Raw genomic sequence first — 17,027 nt, 5'->3', positions numbered from 1 at the left:
AGTAAAATTTGCTCTCCTATATTATTTGAAGGCTTTTTAAATTATGATTTTAAGGATTACATGATACTTGGTGTTACTGATTTATTTTTCATTTTGTATTTTTGACATTTTCAGGCCCAAGGTTTCAGATTTCAAACCTGGTATGAGAATTCTATTGAAAAGAAAGGCTTCTTCAAAAGAAATAAAAGAATACATTGACAAAGTGAAAGAATATGAGGTATAAATAACAAACTTTTATTATACTGTACATAATGAACAGAAAATAATTGCCAAAAAGAGTAGAACCAGGAAGGCCAAAAAAAGTATCATATCCCACATTGACTCATGGAGACTTGATGTTTTTATAGTATTTCTTTCTTTTTCTCTTTAATGATCTGGTTCTTATTCTCAGAAAATCTGGTCTGGGCCAATGTGTTTGTATCTTGACATTGACTAATTTATTTGGCATGAACATGTCTTGAAACCTAAATTTAACCTTAACCTTGACCTCTATATGAAATTCTAAATATTTTTTTGTCAGGGTCATCACTGTTTTATCTTTGACATTTTATGCAAGCATACCTGTCAACTGAACTGTAGGATGTGACCCGTGAATTTATTATTTCATCTGAGATTTTTCAAAACCTGTTCCGTCATCAAATATATAACCTGGGAATTTCCTCAAATGAAAATATCAGTTATCTTATTTTAAAAAATCATTATAAAACAATTTGAACCTCTTTCAATATATCTAATGATAATAATAATAATAATAATAATAATTCTTTATTTAAAGAGGGTTACACAGTTAGCTATAAAACTAATCTTCCCTGAGGCCCTCGTGAAATACAATGAAATATAATAAACAATTACAAAATATCAAACAAACACACATATATGAAAAAATGAAATAAAAAATTGTTATGAAATATACAATTTTCAACACAGGTAAAAATTACAAATTCATATAGTATTGGATTCACTCAACTTACCTCAACAATATCTTAAGTTTGAGTAAGTGTATGAAAATTATTATGCATATAAAATTACACAGCTTCTTAATGTTCCAACAAGTAATTTTTTTAATCTTTTTTGAAGGAGCTTGTACTTGAGGTTGATTTTTAGGCAGTTAAGCTGCCTTATGCTAGCACCCTAGCTTTGTGTTCTTCCCAACGAATGCTGAAAAAAGTGCCATTGTTATAATCTAGCAGGCTAATATGTTATTTATAACTAAATTGGACATTTTTTTCATACTTTTAATTCTGGAATACAAAAAATATAACCAGAATAACCTTAAATGATCATCATACGACCCATAATATTTGAAGTTGCACATAAGAAATAGTGCCCATTGCCGAAAATCTGTAATTACAAGTCGTTTATATTTCCCAAATGGCAAAATGCGCAGGAATACTGTTCATGTACACCAAATCTCTATGATAGAGGAAATAAAGTTATATATAGTAGTCTAAGTTGGCTGTAATTTTAACTTAAACGAAACGTAAGCTTGTTTGATTCTGATTATATAAAGCCCGATTAAAAGAAACTTCAAAGTATTGTTAATCATGATATTCTTTTAGTTTAAGAAGATTGTGATTATTTAATTTGATTTCAATTAAATGTATGCACATTTAAATTCCTTTCTTTTATTAAATTATTCCGTTTATCACTGACCTTGCTAGTTGTTGTTATTTTATGAATGAAAAAGTTCTGGAAATCGACGTAATCAACTTAGACCAATCAGGTCGATGCTCTAAGAAATGTGGAACAACTCGTCCCAGAGATAAGTCAGATCGAGTCCACTTGGACTGTCTAAGAAGACAACTCTGACAGCTTTTCAGATTTACTTAGTGTTTCATAAAATGTAAGACTAACATGTCTAGCGGAGCCACAATCTTTCGTTTATGCTTTGGGGATTTTTTAGGGATATTTTGGGGGCCTAAAAAGGGGAGGGGTTTATTGTAGAACCCTATGGGATATTTAATTTTCAAATGACTTTTAGTCGAAAATAGTAAGTGATAGACTCACGCTGTCTTCAGTAATAAGAACAGGACCATAAAACAAATCAAATAAAATATAGGGGGAGTCCCTGGGGGTCATCCCACTCCCTTCAATTTGAAAATGTACTTTTATCTTGTAAATGGTTGCGATCCCCACCCCTAAACATATATATACTTGTATGGGACAATAAAACAAATGAAATGAAAATTTGGGGGAATCCCCGGTGTCACCCCTACCCCTTCTGTTTGAGAACTGGTAAACGGTCTAGATCCCCACCCCTAAACCATATATATTCATGTATGGGACAATATAACAAATCAAATGAAATATAGGGGAGTCCCTGGGATCACCCCACCCCCTCCTGTTTGAGAACTTGTAAACTGTCGAGATCCCTACTCCTAAACCATATATATTCATATATTGGACAATATAACAAATCAAATGAAATATAGGGGGAGTCCCTGAGGTCACCGCACCCCTCCTGTTTGAGAACTTGTAAACGGTGGAGATACCCGCTCCTAAACCATATTTATTCCTGTTCGTCATTTCAGAAAGATTTGAATGACATACAGGGTCAATCTCCTAGGCGTCACATATGCATATCACTTTACTAGACCAAACCAATGTGTACTGGACTTTGTCCAATGTCAGGCGACCATGGGAATGACGAATTATTTGTTTAGGAGACTTTGTAACAGCATCCTGTTACAGTTAGTTCTTGTTTATTATAAAAGTTTATTGATGCAAAACATGAGTCTAGGTTAATTGAATTTACTTAATTATTTTTTGAATTATTTCTGGGCCTATAAAAATTTTCATTTATGGCTCATTTTAAAGAAAACATATAAATCTTTCAAGCAGTGTAAAGCCCAAGAATGATTGACCAACTGTTTTATAATCACATGTCATTTTATTCAAAACTTGGTATGGAGTGACATCATGGACTTGGGGTGAAGGTAGGGGTCATTTACATTTACTATGGGAAGGTCAGTCAGACCTCACCTTTGATCCCTGTAGTAGTAAACATTTGTCTGATTTGTGTCTCATAATTTTTGTACTGTAGAACCCAAACACGGTGTTCCTTCCAGGGAAGCAAGTTCATTCATACTATTACAAACTCATACTACGTCAACTTGTACCACTAAAAGTCAACTGGTACCAATGTTAACTACCAACTAGAACAACTGCAATCATTGCAAACTTGTACCACTGCAGACTCACCATTAAAAATATACATTGATATATGTGTTGCTTTTGAAAACTTTGATAAAATATTGGTTAATTTGCCTTAATAATCATTTCATTAAATAAACATAAATGTACAATAAACGAATGTTCAATGTTTGTTCTTTCAAATCTTAAAAAAAAAATTTAAGCAACACTGCCACAGTTTTCATAATTATGTTTGCCTTGGTTTTTTGTTAACTGCCTACAGTGCTTACAGTTCTTTGATTTCAGGGATATTGGTAAGTTATTCCATAAAATAGATCCTGAGTATATAAAAGATCTCTTATACAGCTCTGTTTTGGCTTTTGGAACTTGAAAATTTTTTGCAAGACACATTCCTCAAACAATATTGGTTTATTTCTGGCATTTCTTTAAATTTTTCAGTGAGATATACAGGGGCTTAGTTCTTAAGGCATTTCTGCATCAAAACAGATTTGTGGTATGAGATTCTGTTTTCTACTGTCATCCACCCAAGCTGTTTAAACAGTGGTGCGATGAAGAAAGTGGATCAGCATCTAAAATAAGTCTTGCAGCCCTTTTCTGCAATTTTATTATTCTGACTAGCTCATTTTTATACGCCCGTTTACGAGACATATTATGGTATACCGTTGACCGTCTGTCTGTCCGTCCCTCCGTCCGTCCATCCGTCGTCAACATGTCAGATATTAATTCATAAACACTTTAACCAATATGCATGAAACTTTGATGAATTGTTTATATCAATTGGAGTGAGCTCCCTTTCGTTTTTTATAAATTTCAGATTTACCGTTTCTGAGTTTTGGGGTTTAATTCATTAAAAAAGGGGGGATTTTCCAGTTTTCTGACAATAACTCAAGAATGCTTTCACCAACTTGCAAGATATTTTGGTGAAGTGTTTATATCTATTGACATGAGCTCTGTTTTGATTTTTATAAATTTTAGATTTTACGTTTCCGAGTTACAGGGTTTTATTCATAAAAAAAGGGGGATTTTCCAGTTTTCAGACGATAACTAAAAAATGCTTTCAGCAGTTCTCATGCAACTTTGGTGAATTGTTTATATCTGTTGATATAAGCTCCCTTTAGAATTTTATAAATATTAGATTTTACATTTCTAAGTTATGGGGTTTTATTCATTAAAAAGGGGGGATTTTCCAGTTTTTGGACAATAACTCATAAATGCTTTCAGCAGTTCTCATGAAACTTTGGTAAATTATTAATAGCTATTGATGTAATCTCCCTATTGATTTTCATAAATTTCAAATATGACATTGAGAAGAAATTGAACTTTATTATACCCCACACAATGGATTGCGGAGGGTATAATGTTTTTGACCCGTCCGTCCGTCTGTCTGTCCGTCAGTCTGTCCGTCCCTCAGTCCGTCAGTCGTGTTTCTTGTCATCCCAACTCCTCTCAAACCACACAACAGAATTTCACGAAACCTTTTTAGATAATAAGGACATACTATGTAGTTGTGCATATCGACAGGAAATTACGATTCAATTTTTTTTCTAGGAGTTACGTCCCTTTGAACTTATTTGCTTCAATGTACTACTGCAACAGTTTGTCATCGCAACTCCTCTGAAACTACACAACAAGCAATATTTAGAAATTTCTTGATTTTAGAGAGTAAATGAAGTCTAGATGATATTGATGAACATTTTAAAGTAATTAACATGGCCTGTCCAGGACAGATGAGAGTCAATTTTAACACCTAAAAATTTTAATTGATGATTTTTGTCGAGCCTGCCACTTTTGTCACAAAGCGAGACATAGCGATCCTACATTCCGTCGGCGGCGGCAGCCACAAATATTCACTCTGTGGTTAAAGTTTTTGAAATTTTAATAACTTTCTACAACTATCCTGGATTTCTACCAAACTTGGGAAGAAGCTTGTTTATGATCATAAGATAGTATCCAGAAGTAAATTTTGTAAAAAAAAAATCCTGTTTATCCGTATTTTACTTATAAATGGACTTAGTTTTTCTGCCAGTTAACATTACATTCACTCTGTGGTTAAAGTTTTTAAAATTTTAATAACTTTCTTAAACTATCCTGGATTTGTACCAAACTTGGAAGGAAGCTTGTTTATGATAAAAAGCTAGTATCTAGAAGGAAATTTTGTAAAAAATTATTTCCTGAATTTCTGTATATTACTTATAAATGGACTTAGTTTTTCTTCCAGTTAACATTACATACAGTCTGCAGTTAAAGTTTTTAAAACATTTATTAGATTCATAAACCATCCTGGATTTTTACCAAACTTGGATAGAAGCTTCTTACAATCAAAAGAAAGTATCTAGAGGAAAATTTTTAATAATTTTTCCTCCATTTTTGTTGAGCCTGCGACTAACAGTAAAAGTAGGCGAGACACTGGGTTCCGCGGAACCCTTACAAATTTTTGTAGAATATTATTCTCAATAGTAATGGAGAGATAAAGGTCCTTGTACTATTTTCAAACATTTATTTTGTTGTCACTTATTATTAAAAATGGGGTCTACCTGGGACTGCACAGAATGAAAGAACAGTAAAATTCATGAGCTTCTTCCCATTTAGTTGTCCTCAGAGATAACTCTGTATTATCCAGTTAACAATTATTTTATAAAACCTGTATTATTATAATGTCTTATAATTTGAGCTTCAGTTAAAGTTATTTGTTATTATTTAGCTGAATTTGGTGCAACAAAATCTTAAAGGAGCTGTGCTGCCTGACACTGACACAAAAACAGGTTCTAAGTCTGCAATGAAGGCCCTTGGATGGAACAATCCTGCTACAATTCCATTATCAGTTGACACACAAGCAAGTGAATCAGTTACTGGAGGTAAAGAATCTTCTTTTTTATGCCCCACCTTGCCCAACCTAGGGGCATAATGTTTTTTGGTGTGTGCATCCATTCGTTGGTCCGTCTGTCTGTCCCGCTTCAGGTAAAAGTTTTTGGTCAAGGTAGTTTTCTGATGAAGTTGAAGTCCAATCAACTTGAAACTTAAGTACACATGTTCCCTATGATATGATCTTTTTAATTTTAATGACTAGTTAGAGGTTTGAATTCTGCTGATGTGCTGCAGGCAAGCAGATTATGAAATCTAAGTGCCTTGTGGAAAATAAGATATATAAACTACTGTTATTGTAAAAATTGTATAGATAAGAGCAAGAACACATTAAATCAGTGAAAACAAATTTAAATATTAACCATAGGTAGCAATACACAGTTATGAAAAAAACTTTAAATTGACACTCATAATTTTTAAAAACCCTCTTCCTTCCTTTCTAACAAATAAGGCTTAATATTTGTGTTATGCATGTGTATATTTATGGAAAGAGAATCTTCCATAGATTTGATTTCCAATAGTTATAAAGGTGAAATATAATCTCTTTTTGGTGTAACCATGGCAACAATCTGCATTTATTTGATAAAAAATATTACAAAAAGGGGGTTGAAAATGTCACAAAAGTCTCCAAAATTTAGTCCAGAGGAAAATTCAATCAATTAGAGTGATACCTTTCCTGAAACCATAGACATTTATCTATCAAGAGGTCCAAAAAAATCATATGCATTTCTGCTCGTTTTTCCATGATATTGAATTGAAAAGATCGAGCGTCAAATCTTGGTTGAAAAACACTTACAATAATTTCTGGACCTATGGGCGGTAAGGGTAGGAAAATACGGACTGTCAAACAGAAAAATGGCCTATAAAATATGCTAAAAACAATCTAAATGTTCATGTTAACCCACTTGGAAGGCTAATATTATTCTTCAACTATCTAAAAATCAATTTTATTGTACAAAAACTTTCATTATTTAAAAAATTCACCATGGCCATAATGCTAAACTAAACTTCTAATTGTGTATTGCTACCATAATAAAGAGAAAAGAGGTATATTCCCCAAGTGCCTGTTCAAAGATCCAGATTTATACTTTATGATTTATTGGTATTATCTTTCAGATGAAGTTATTCAAAGCATGTTAGGGGCCACATTTGATATACCAGGGAGGAATAAACAAACATTTGTTGTTGGACATGGTTTGACAAATGCAGGAGTTAGACTTCTTGGACAGAAGCTGGCTAACATGACTATTGGAGATATAGAAAATCTGCTAGATGTGAAGAATGTAGATCCAGTTGAAGTATCAAAACTGATTGATGAACTTAGAGATTTATTTAAAGCTTTGGTAAGCTTTATAAAAAAAATATTCACTTCTTAATTTTTTTCTTTAGAAGATGCAGTGTTACACAATTGCTTGTAGGTGTCTATCTGTTAAATATGAATTACATGATATATGTGTTAACTGTTCTTTTTAGGCATATATTCTCATTTTACATACTGTTAATTCAGAAATTATTGTGTGGTTTTTAAAAGCATTTGTTTTTATGGTCATCATGTAAATCAGGGCTTCCAAAACGGTCATATTTTCCAGACAATTCCGATAAATTATATAAATGACTTGTTGTGCCAAGTCTGAAACGGTCATTTTAATATAGTTTAGATAAAAACACATTTTATTATAGTTCAGAAAAAAATTTAAGTTTATGCTATCTTTTTGACATGACCTTTTGCCTTAAACAGCCACACATTTCCGGTCATATAAGTGACATGATTAATAATCACTATCTAAACAAACCCTTCTACAATACCCTCTCATTACAATCAAGATTAATTAGTTCTTTGACAGCTGATTTTACATGTTCATACAGGCGACAGGTAAACTATTTTGTATCAGACATAGATAGGTTTAGTATTAAAAGTTATTCTCTTAAATTTCAGCGGTTTGTATCTAATTGATTTAGTCAACAAGATTCAGATTACCAGAAAATTATATAAATATGATTTGATGAAAATTTAAAAAGGTAGTAATAAAGGTTTTAAGAGAAAAATCGCTAGTACACTCGTGTGCAGGTGTGAGATTAAATTATGCATCCGAATTTTCAAAAATGCAAAAAATATCATTGATACCTATATCTAATGTTCTTGTCGAGTCTTTTCTTGTAGAAAAAACGTGGACAGATCTACTTAAACTCAATCGTGCTTTGAAAACGTACACAGATTTTATGTATCCGTCTCTGGTCCGTGTTTTACCATTGTCAAGTCAACATCCGATAATAGGAAAAGTACTTTGTAAAAACGAAAGTGAAGTTATTGACAGCGTAATTTTGCACAAATAAAGAGTCTTAGACAGATATTAATACTCAGGTGTTGCACACTGTGAATGGTGCACTGTCAATTTAACAGTTAATGCCAGAACATCGGAATTTATATCAAAAATCAAGTCTAAACCGTTTTTGTGTCAATCATAATTTATATGATGCCCAACTAATTACTATGGTTGCTTTTTGTTACTTAGTTTTAAGGGATTAAAATCGAGATAAGACAAAAATGTCCAGCTGGCTCAAATATTTTTTGGAAGCCCTGGTGTAAATGCCATTTTATTTGCGTGAAATAGAGTGCACACATTTCTATTCACAGTTCTGTCATGATCATGTAAAAATATGTGTTTGCTTGATATTTGTATTGAAAATTAAGTTAATTTGATTAAGCATTCTTAAAATGCAATATAATATTTTAAATGGCTGAGTATCACAAAAATAAGAACTCACATTAGAATATCTGATACATGCATCTGTATGCAGATTTTCAATATTAAAATCGAGATAAGACAAAAATGTCCAGCTGGCTCAAATATTTTTTGGAAGCCCTGGTGTAAATGCCATTTTATTTGCGTGAAATAGAGTGCACACATTTCTATTCACAGTTCTGTCATGATCATGTAAAAATATGTGTTTGCTTGATATTTGTATTGAAAATTAAGTTAATTTGATTAAGCATTCTTAAAATGCAATATAATATTTTAAATGGCTGAGTATCACAAAAATAAGAACTCACATTAGAATATCTGATACATGCATCTGTATGCAGATTTTCCTCAAATCACAATAATTTATCTTACATTTTTGTCCTTTCTTCAAAATTCTGAATTTACAGTATTAGAATTTAGATATAAAATAATCAGTTTTTGGCATTTAGTATGTCTAGGCAGTTAATATTTTTGTGAACCACCAATTTCAGTGATGGAAAGGCAATATTTGGTTTAAGTTTTTTTCTGTCTAGTTAGATTTATTTCAAACTCAATTCCTCAAAGGCAGAATGCAAGAAACTAGCATGAAACTAAATAACATGACTGCAACATTGATATTAATATAAATGATAGTAGAATGATATAATTACTAAGCATGCTCGAGGCCTGAATACACATATAATGAAAGAAAATAAGGAAAAAATCAAATGGTGAATAATCCACCCCATGATAGTTGTCAAGTCTAATGAAATTCTATGTGTAAAATATGAATGTAATAAAGTAATATTGACTGCAATTTTAAAATTTTGATGAAAAGATTAACATTTTACTTTTAAAGTATTCTCTTTTAAATAGGTTTCGCTGACAACACTACTGCGACATGAATATGACTACAAATTAATGCTTGAGGTTTTGTTCTTACTTTGATGACCTTTTCATGATGTTTTCAAATGGGTTTAATCACATTGAGGGTACCAATTTTATTGCACAAGATGCACATTTAAATTCGCCCTCACCATGCTTGTACGAATTTAAAGTATTTCTTTACTAAATTCCTTTGTATAAATAGAAAGACAAAACTCTATAGGTTTGGTTGCTCACAGTAATTGTTCTTTTCCCCTGCAAACAATGTTTAATAACATAATAATCCAATATAATTTGATAACAATATTCATATTGACAATTGCATACAAGAAAATTGTCCAACATATTGTTATATATAAATGAATTCAAACTCTATATAATCCATATTCATATATATGACAATTAACAGTAAACTGTATGTTATAGTTACTGTGAGCACCTTATATAAACTGACAGCTCAACATTTTTTGAGCTCACCGTTCCAAAGGAACAGTGAGCTTTTGCCATCACTTGGTGTCCTTCGTCTTCGTCTGTCGTCTTCGTCCGTCTGGTGTAAACTATTTCAAACATCTTCTCCTCTGAAACTACTGAACCAATTCCAACCAAACTTAAGCTGAATGATGCTTAGGGTATCTAGAATAAAGTTTTGGTTTTATTTACTGTTTCGTCAAATAACATTGCCGCCATGGCTAAAAATAGAACATAGGGGTAAAATGAAGTTTTTGGCTTATATCTCAAAAACCAAAGCATTTAGAGCAAATCTTACAAGGGGTAAGGTGTTCATTAGGTGAAGTTCTATCAGCCCTGAATTTTTCAGTTGAATCTGATAACCCATTGTTGGGTTGCTGGCACTAAATTGGTAATTTTAAGGAAATTTTCAGTTTTTGGTTATTATCTTGAATATTACTCATGATAAAGATAAACTGTGAACAGTAAAAATCTTCAGCAAGGTAAGATCTACAAATAAGTTCCTATGATCAAAATTGTCAATTGACCCCTTAAGGAATTATCGCCCTTTAAGGACAATTTTACGTTTTGTTTTCTAACTTTAAAAAATCTTCTTCTCTGAAACTACTGAATCAATTTCAACCAAACTTAAGCTGAATGATTTTAAGGGTATCTAGAATAAAGTTTGTGTTTTATTTTCTGTTTTGTAAAAAAACATGGCCACCATGGCTAAAAATAGAACGTAGGGGTAAAATGCAATTTTTGGCTTTATCTCAAAAACCAAAGCATTTAGAGCTAATCTGATGGAGGTAAAAATGTTTATTAGGCCAAGCTCTGTCAGCCCTGAAATTTTCAGATGAATCTAACAACCCTTTGTTGGATTGCTGCCACTTAATTGGTATTTTAAGGAAATTTTGCAGATTTTGGTTATTATCTTGAATATTATTAATGATAAAGATAAACTGTAAACAGCAAAAATGTTCAGCAAAGTAAGATCTACAAATAAGTTCGTATGACCAAAATTGTCAATTGTCCCCTTAAGGAGTTATTGCCCTTTAAAATCAATTTTTCACAATTTGTTCATTTAGTTTGCTTACTTTAAAAAATCTTCTCCTTTGAAACTGCTGAATCAATTTCAGCCAAACTTGGGCTGAATGGGTTTCAGAGTATCTAGTATAAATTTTGTATTTTATTTTCGTGTACGTCTAGAAACATAGGGGTAAAATGCATTTCTTTGATTTTGAAGAAAATATGACAGATACAAAGAAATTTCAATGGAAGTTTTAAGCCATTCATTAATATATATTGAAAAGCAAAAATAATCATTGATGAAAGATTTAAGCAAAAAATTACAGGTGATTGATTCAGGCTCTTGAGAGCCTCTTGTTTTATATAATACAAAGGACCCCACCCTTTAAACCACCAAAGGATTTCACATGCAAATATAACCAATGTATCTAAATTCAAAATAACAATAACCCCTTATTCCTTTTACGACCGTTATACAAGTTTTCTAACCAGTTTTGAAAATATTTAACAATATTTCACACAAGGGAAATCACCCAGTCAAACGAGAGAAAAAAATATATTTCAATAACTAATGTCTCCAGAGATCCTTATGGCCAAAATATTTCAAAATCTGAAATCTGATAGCCAAACAATGGGGTGTTGATCACACAAAAAGGACCTAGTCTAGAATAAAGCCAAATCTGGAAAAGAAACCAGATCTTTGCATATATAAAAACACTTTCTTTTCAATAATTTTTTACAATTCAAACATCAATTTGGTATTTTGAGGGAAAAAAAATATATTTCTTCTTGCAGTTATCAGAGTTTTTGACAGAGATAGTTGGAGGAGATTCAGATTTTTTCCAATCAGAAGATCTTGATATGTTGGGAGAAGTTCCATTGCCATCTGTTTCAAAAACTGTGGAATTTGGTTCAAAAATGACCATTGCTTCAATTGTTACTTTGAGTTTTAGTACGTTTATTTATTATTTAAAAAAAATAATGAAATTAGTCTCTAAAATTCATGCAAATATAAATTTCTTTTATGTAGATTGATACTCTTACACAGAACCTACTTTAGAAGTAGGGGTTATATTGCATTTCATCCTTTATCTTGCATTATAAGACCCATGAATACTGATAGATGTAGCTTATTGTTGCCTGCATAGACAGTTGGCTTCAGTGTACGTATGAGATACAAAAGTGATATTGCCATGAGGAAAATTTTCTTGGTATAGCAGTCTACAGAAGGCCAATTCATTTCAAAATGCAGACTTATCTGATTTGGCTATACTTGGACCTGCAATTGAAAGTAGTCGTTTTTATACACCCATCTATTGGAAGTAATCTGGTTTACTGATAATGCATTATTTGTACGTCTGTCTATTAACATTAAGGACAATAAGTCATATATTTTAATTTTTATGTGATTTAAATTGTTTAAATCTATTTACTTAACCTTTCTTTTGATTTTTATTAATTTTACATTTTAGTTGCCAAGTAATTGGATTTTATTCATACAAATTGGGGGATTTTTCTAGTTTTCTGACTTCAATTTAAAAAGGCTTTAAACAAAATCCATGAAACTTTGGGGAATTGTTGACATATATTAAAATTAGCTCCTACTTGATTTTTGTCGAGCCTGCGACTTTTGTCGCAGAAAGCTCAACATAGGGATAGTGATCCGGCGGCGGCAGCGCCGGCGTTAGCTACCTTCTTAAAAGCTTTATATTTTAGAAGCTAGAAGACCTGGATGCTTCATACCTTTTATATAGATGCCTTGTGATATGAAGTTTCCGTCTGTCATATGTCCATTGTCCTTGACCTCATTTTCATGGTTCAGTGACTGCTTGAAAAAAATAGTCAACATTTTTTGTAATGTTTATTTCTTTCTTATTATGAGTAATAGGATAACTATATTTAGTATGTGCGTACCTTGCAAGGTCCTCATGCCCGTCAGACAATTTTCATTCGACCTCAACCTCATTTCATGGATCAGTGAACAAGGTTAAGTTTTCGTGGTCAAGTCCATATATCAGATACTATAAGCAGTAGGCCTACTATATTTAGTATATGGAATGATTGTAAGGTGTACATGTCCAACTGGTAGGTGTCATCTGACCATGACCTCATTTTCATGGTTCAGTGGTCAAAGTTAAGTTTTTAAGTTTTGGTCTTTTTTTCTAATACTATATGCAATAGGTCAACTATGGTGTATGGAAATATTCTATGATGTACATGTCAGTCTCACAGGTTTTATTTGACCTTGACCTCATCTTCACGGTTCATTTCTCAGTGTAATGTTTTTGTGTTTTGGTCTGTTTTTCTTCAACTATAAGCAATAGATCAACTATATTTGTTGTATGGAAGGATTGTAAGGTGTATATGTCTGTCTGGCAGGTATCATCTGACCTTGACCTCATTTTCATGGTTCATTGGTCAATGTTAAGTTTTCATGGTTAAGTTTGTTTCTTAGATACTATAAGCAATAGGTCAACTATATTTAATGCATACATTGATTGTAAGGTGTACATGTCTGTCTGGCATGGTTCATCTGACCTTGACCTCATTTTCATGGTTCATTGGTCAATGTTAAGTTTTCTTGGTTAAGACTGTTTCTTAGAAACTATAAGCAATAGGTCAACTATGTTTGGTTAATTGAATGATTGTAAGGTGTACATGTTTTTCTCGTTTGGTTTATCTGACCTTGACCTCATTTTCTTGGATCATGTTAAGTTTATGTGTTACTTGTAGTAAAGCTTTATATTTAGGACTATCAACATAAAATCAATGGTTAGTAAAGAAGGCGAGACATTTCAGCGTGTGCACTCTTGTTACATCTGATTTTACTTTAAGAGTTTTGGAACTTGATTCATAAAAAGTGGTGATTTTCCAGCTTTCAGACAATAACTCAAAAATGCTTTGAGCAGTTTTTAAGAATATTTGACAACTTGTTTACATCTTTTGAAATAAGCTCTTTTTGTTTTTGAAAAATGTTTGCTTTTTTTTTTAGGGGGGGGGTTCTATTTGAGAAGTGCTCACAGTATTTCTAATTGATCATATATATTTATTTAAATCATAAAGATGATCAAAAGGCCCCCTTTTAGTAAGTTAATGCTCAGTTTTGTTTATATTGCAAACTGCATTTGAGTGAAAATGATGGAAACATGTAAGATCATGATTCAGTGAATATATTATGTCGCTGTCATAGTTTTTCAATAATTGATGAAATGCATATTTGTCTGTTCTCATGTTATTTTCTATAAAAGTAAACTTTTGACATGAAATTCAAAGCTCACAATGAGTTTGATATATATCTTAACTTTTGTTCTTATATTTTGATATAAACTCCTAATTGGCTTTCTGAAATTTGAAATCGAGCTACAATACAGGTTAATGCATTTTCATATCCATTGCTTATCAACTACTTATACATGTTGACTGAATAGTTATACTAGGCATAGGGGTATGTATCATTTGGCAGCAACAGTTCACAGTCCTTCTATTTTTAAAGTAGTAATAATTGTTTCACCTGAAAACACATGCATTCTTGTTTTTATTTGATATATTGGCAGTAACCAAGTATTTATATTTCTGCTCCAAAAGAGGAGGAATACTGTTCTACCCATGTCTGTTCATCCATCCGTCTTATGAAATTTTCAAACTTCAGTTTCAATTTCAACTTCTGAAATTCATTTATAGTTAGCTTTGCACAGTTCTACTTTTTTACTGGAGTGTCATCTTGTACATTTTTAGAATAGCTAAAAAGATTATAGTGCTTTTTGGTGAATAACAGCAATGATTTTGAAGGGTTTTATTGATCTGTTTACAAAAATCATTCAAATTAAATCTCTGAAAGTCGTACCTTATATTTGTGTGCATAGAAAGGTGAAATAATTTGTTTTAATATTAATTATTCCTGATTATTACATTGACTGAACTGCTAAGTAACCAATGGCATTCTATTCATTGTAAGATAAACAAGCCTGTAATTCAGTGGTTGTTGCTGTTAGCTTATTAGTCCCCTACCGACGAAGTCGAAGGGGACTTTAGGTTTGTACTCCGTCCATCTGTCTGTCTGTCCGTCTGTCTGTCCATCAGTCAGTCCGGCAAATCAGTTTTCCAAACTTTTTTTCTTTGTGCTTGAAGATATTGAATTGATATTTGGTTTATTGTTTTATCATGACAAGTTACAGGTCAAGTTCAATTTTCACGATTTTAGCTTTTCTCTTTGTTCAGTTAAAGCCCTTTCCCTAGAATTAAATTTTTGATGAAATACTTAATTATTTAATTAGTAGATTTCTGTTCAAAGGGAAATAACTCATTTTTTAAAAGACAAAATGACATTTTGGATTTTTTTCCTTTTCTTTGGTGAATTGTTTGAAGAATTTAGTGGTAGGTTTGTTTGTCATTCTTGAAGATATTGATTTGATAATTAGTATATAGTTTTATCATGACAAGTTACAGATCAAGTTGGAATTTTGTTCTGGTCAGATGATTTTGTGCAGAGTTATGGTCTTTGGAAATAGAAAATTCACTTAAATAATCAGTTTTCAACAGTTTTTTTCGTCATGCTTGAAGATTTTGACTTGATATTTTTATGTAGTTTACACCATGACAAGTTATAGATCAAGTTAGAATTTCATTCCATTACAATGAATGTTTAACCGGTAGGGGACTAGGTATTGCCATGCAATACTCATAGAATGCTTGATTGTTATTGTTTATTGTTTTATACATAAATCCAGTTTTAGTTTTCTTGTTTGAATAGTTTTACATTTGTCATTTCAGTCCCCTTTAAAGCTTACTATGTGATATGGGATTTGCTCATTGTTGAAGGCTGTAAGGTGATCTAATATAGTTAACAATCTCATTGACAATCATTCATCTTATGTTTATAAGAGTAATTTTCTATAACCGTATTCATTTATTGTAGAAGTTGGTGCTGGTATATATTTTGGTGTTGATTTGAAAGTAGGAGTAAATATTTTGGGAATGAAGGGAATAGCTGAGATTACACCATATACTGGGATAATGGTTTACGGAGAAGTAGGAATTGGAATTTTGATCATTTTTGCCAATTTAAGACTTGAGGGATATATAATGGAACTGAGATTTCCAACCAGAGGAGAACTGATATTCAAGAAATTTCCTCTGGATGTTGGGTAATATCACTTGACAAATTATACTACCTAAAGTGTTGGGGTCGGGTTGTTGCCTCTTTGACACATTCCCAGTTTCCATTCTCTATTCTATTGTTATTTTAAATAATACCACCTTTCTGCTGTTATAGAACTTATGATGAATACTTGTGACTGTCAGACATATAATTCACATAATAATATATTGGTGAAGTTCGACTTTACAAGTAAAATGTGTAACTAAATGGTTAACGATTTTGTATATTTGAAATCTGTTATAAATAGAGAAAATCTGACAGGAGCAATGTTCAGAATGTTGAGCTCTACCAAATGTCCATTAATGTCAAAATTGCCAGACAAATTTTAGCATTTTTTTCTTTTTTTGGATATTATCTTGAAAATTATCATAGATAGAAACTAAAATTAACAAAAAGAACAGCAAGACAAGATCTACAATGAAGACAATTTGGAGAAAATCATTTGACGACTCCTTATTGGAATTATTGCCCTTTAATGACAACTTTTACTAAAAAAAATTGTGTGTGTTTTGCCTTACATGATAAAAATTATGATAGATAAAAAGACACTTAAAATAACATAAATGATCATCAAAGCAAGATCTACTAACAAGTCAAATTTATTAATAGGAATGATTGCCCTTAAGTGAGGAATTTTGTTTACCTTCTTTCCTGTTTTGAACAAAAACTAAAGGAGATAGAGAGAAACTTAAAACAGGCTGAATGATCAGTAGTACAAGATCATGAAAACAGATTTTGTTCTTGTCTACAATGTTAGAAAGTGTTAAAAG

At 31.7% G+C, this 17,027-nt stretch overlaps 1 protein-coding gene across 1 annotated transcript in view; it reads left to right on the top strand.

The window, feature by feature from the left end:
- LOC127720890 (uncharacterized) overlaps window positions 1–17,027 on the top strand; it is a 46,320-nt gene that overhangs the window by 20,678 nt on the left and 8,615 nt on the right. Inside the window, exons 10-14 of the mRNA XM_052227632.1 lie at window positions 115–217; window positions 5,855–6,008; window positions 7,132–7,358; window positions 11,895–12,051; window positions 16,015–16,243. Coding sequence (XP_052083592.1) covers window positions 115–217; window positions 5,855–6,008; window positions 7,132–7,358; window positions 11,895–12,051; window positions 16,015–16,243 — 870 coding nt within the window. The remainder of the gene's footprint in view (window positions 1–114; window positions 218–5,854; window positions 6,009–7,131; window positions 7,359–11,894; window positions 12,052–16,014; window positions 16,244–17,027) is intronic.

Source organism: Mytilus californianus, unplaced genomic scaffold, assembly GCF_021869535.1.
Source record: "Mytilus californianus isolate M0D057914Y unplaced genomic scaffold, xbMytCali1.0.p SCAF_11, whole genome shotgun sequence".
Taxonomy (NCBI): domain Eukaryota; kingdom Metazoa; phylum Mollusca; class Bivalvia; order Mytilida; family Mytilidae; genus Mytilus; species Mytilus californianus.
The sequence above is the reverse complement of the archived record's forward strand: the minus strand, read 5'-3'. Positions and strand labels throughout refer to the sequence as shown.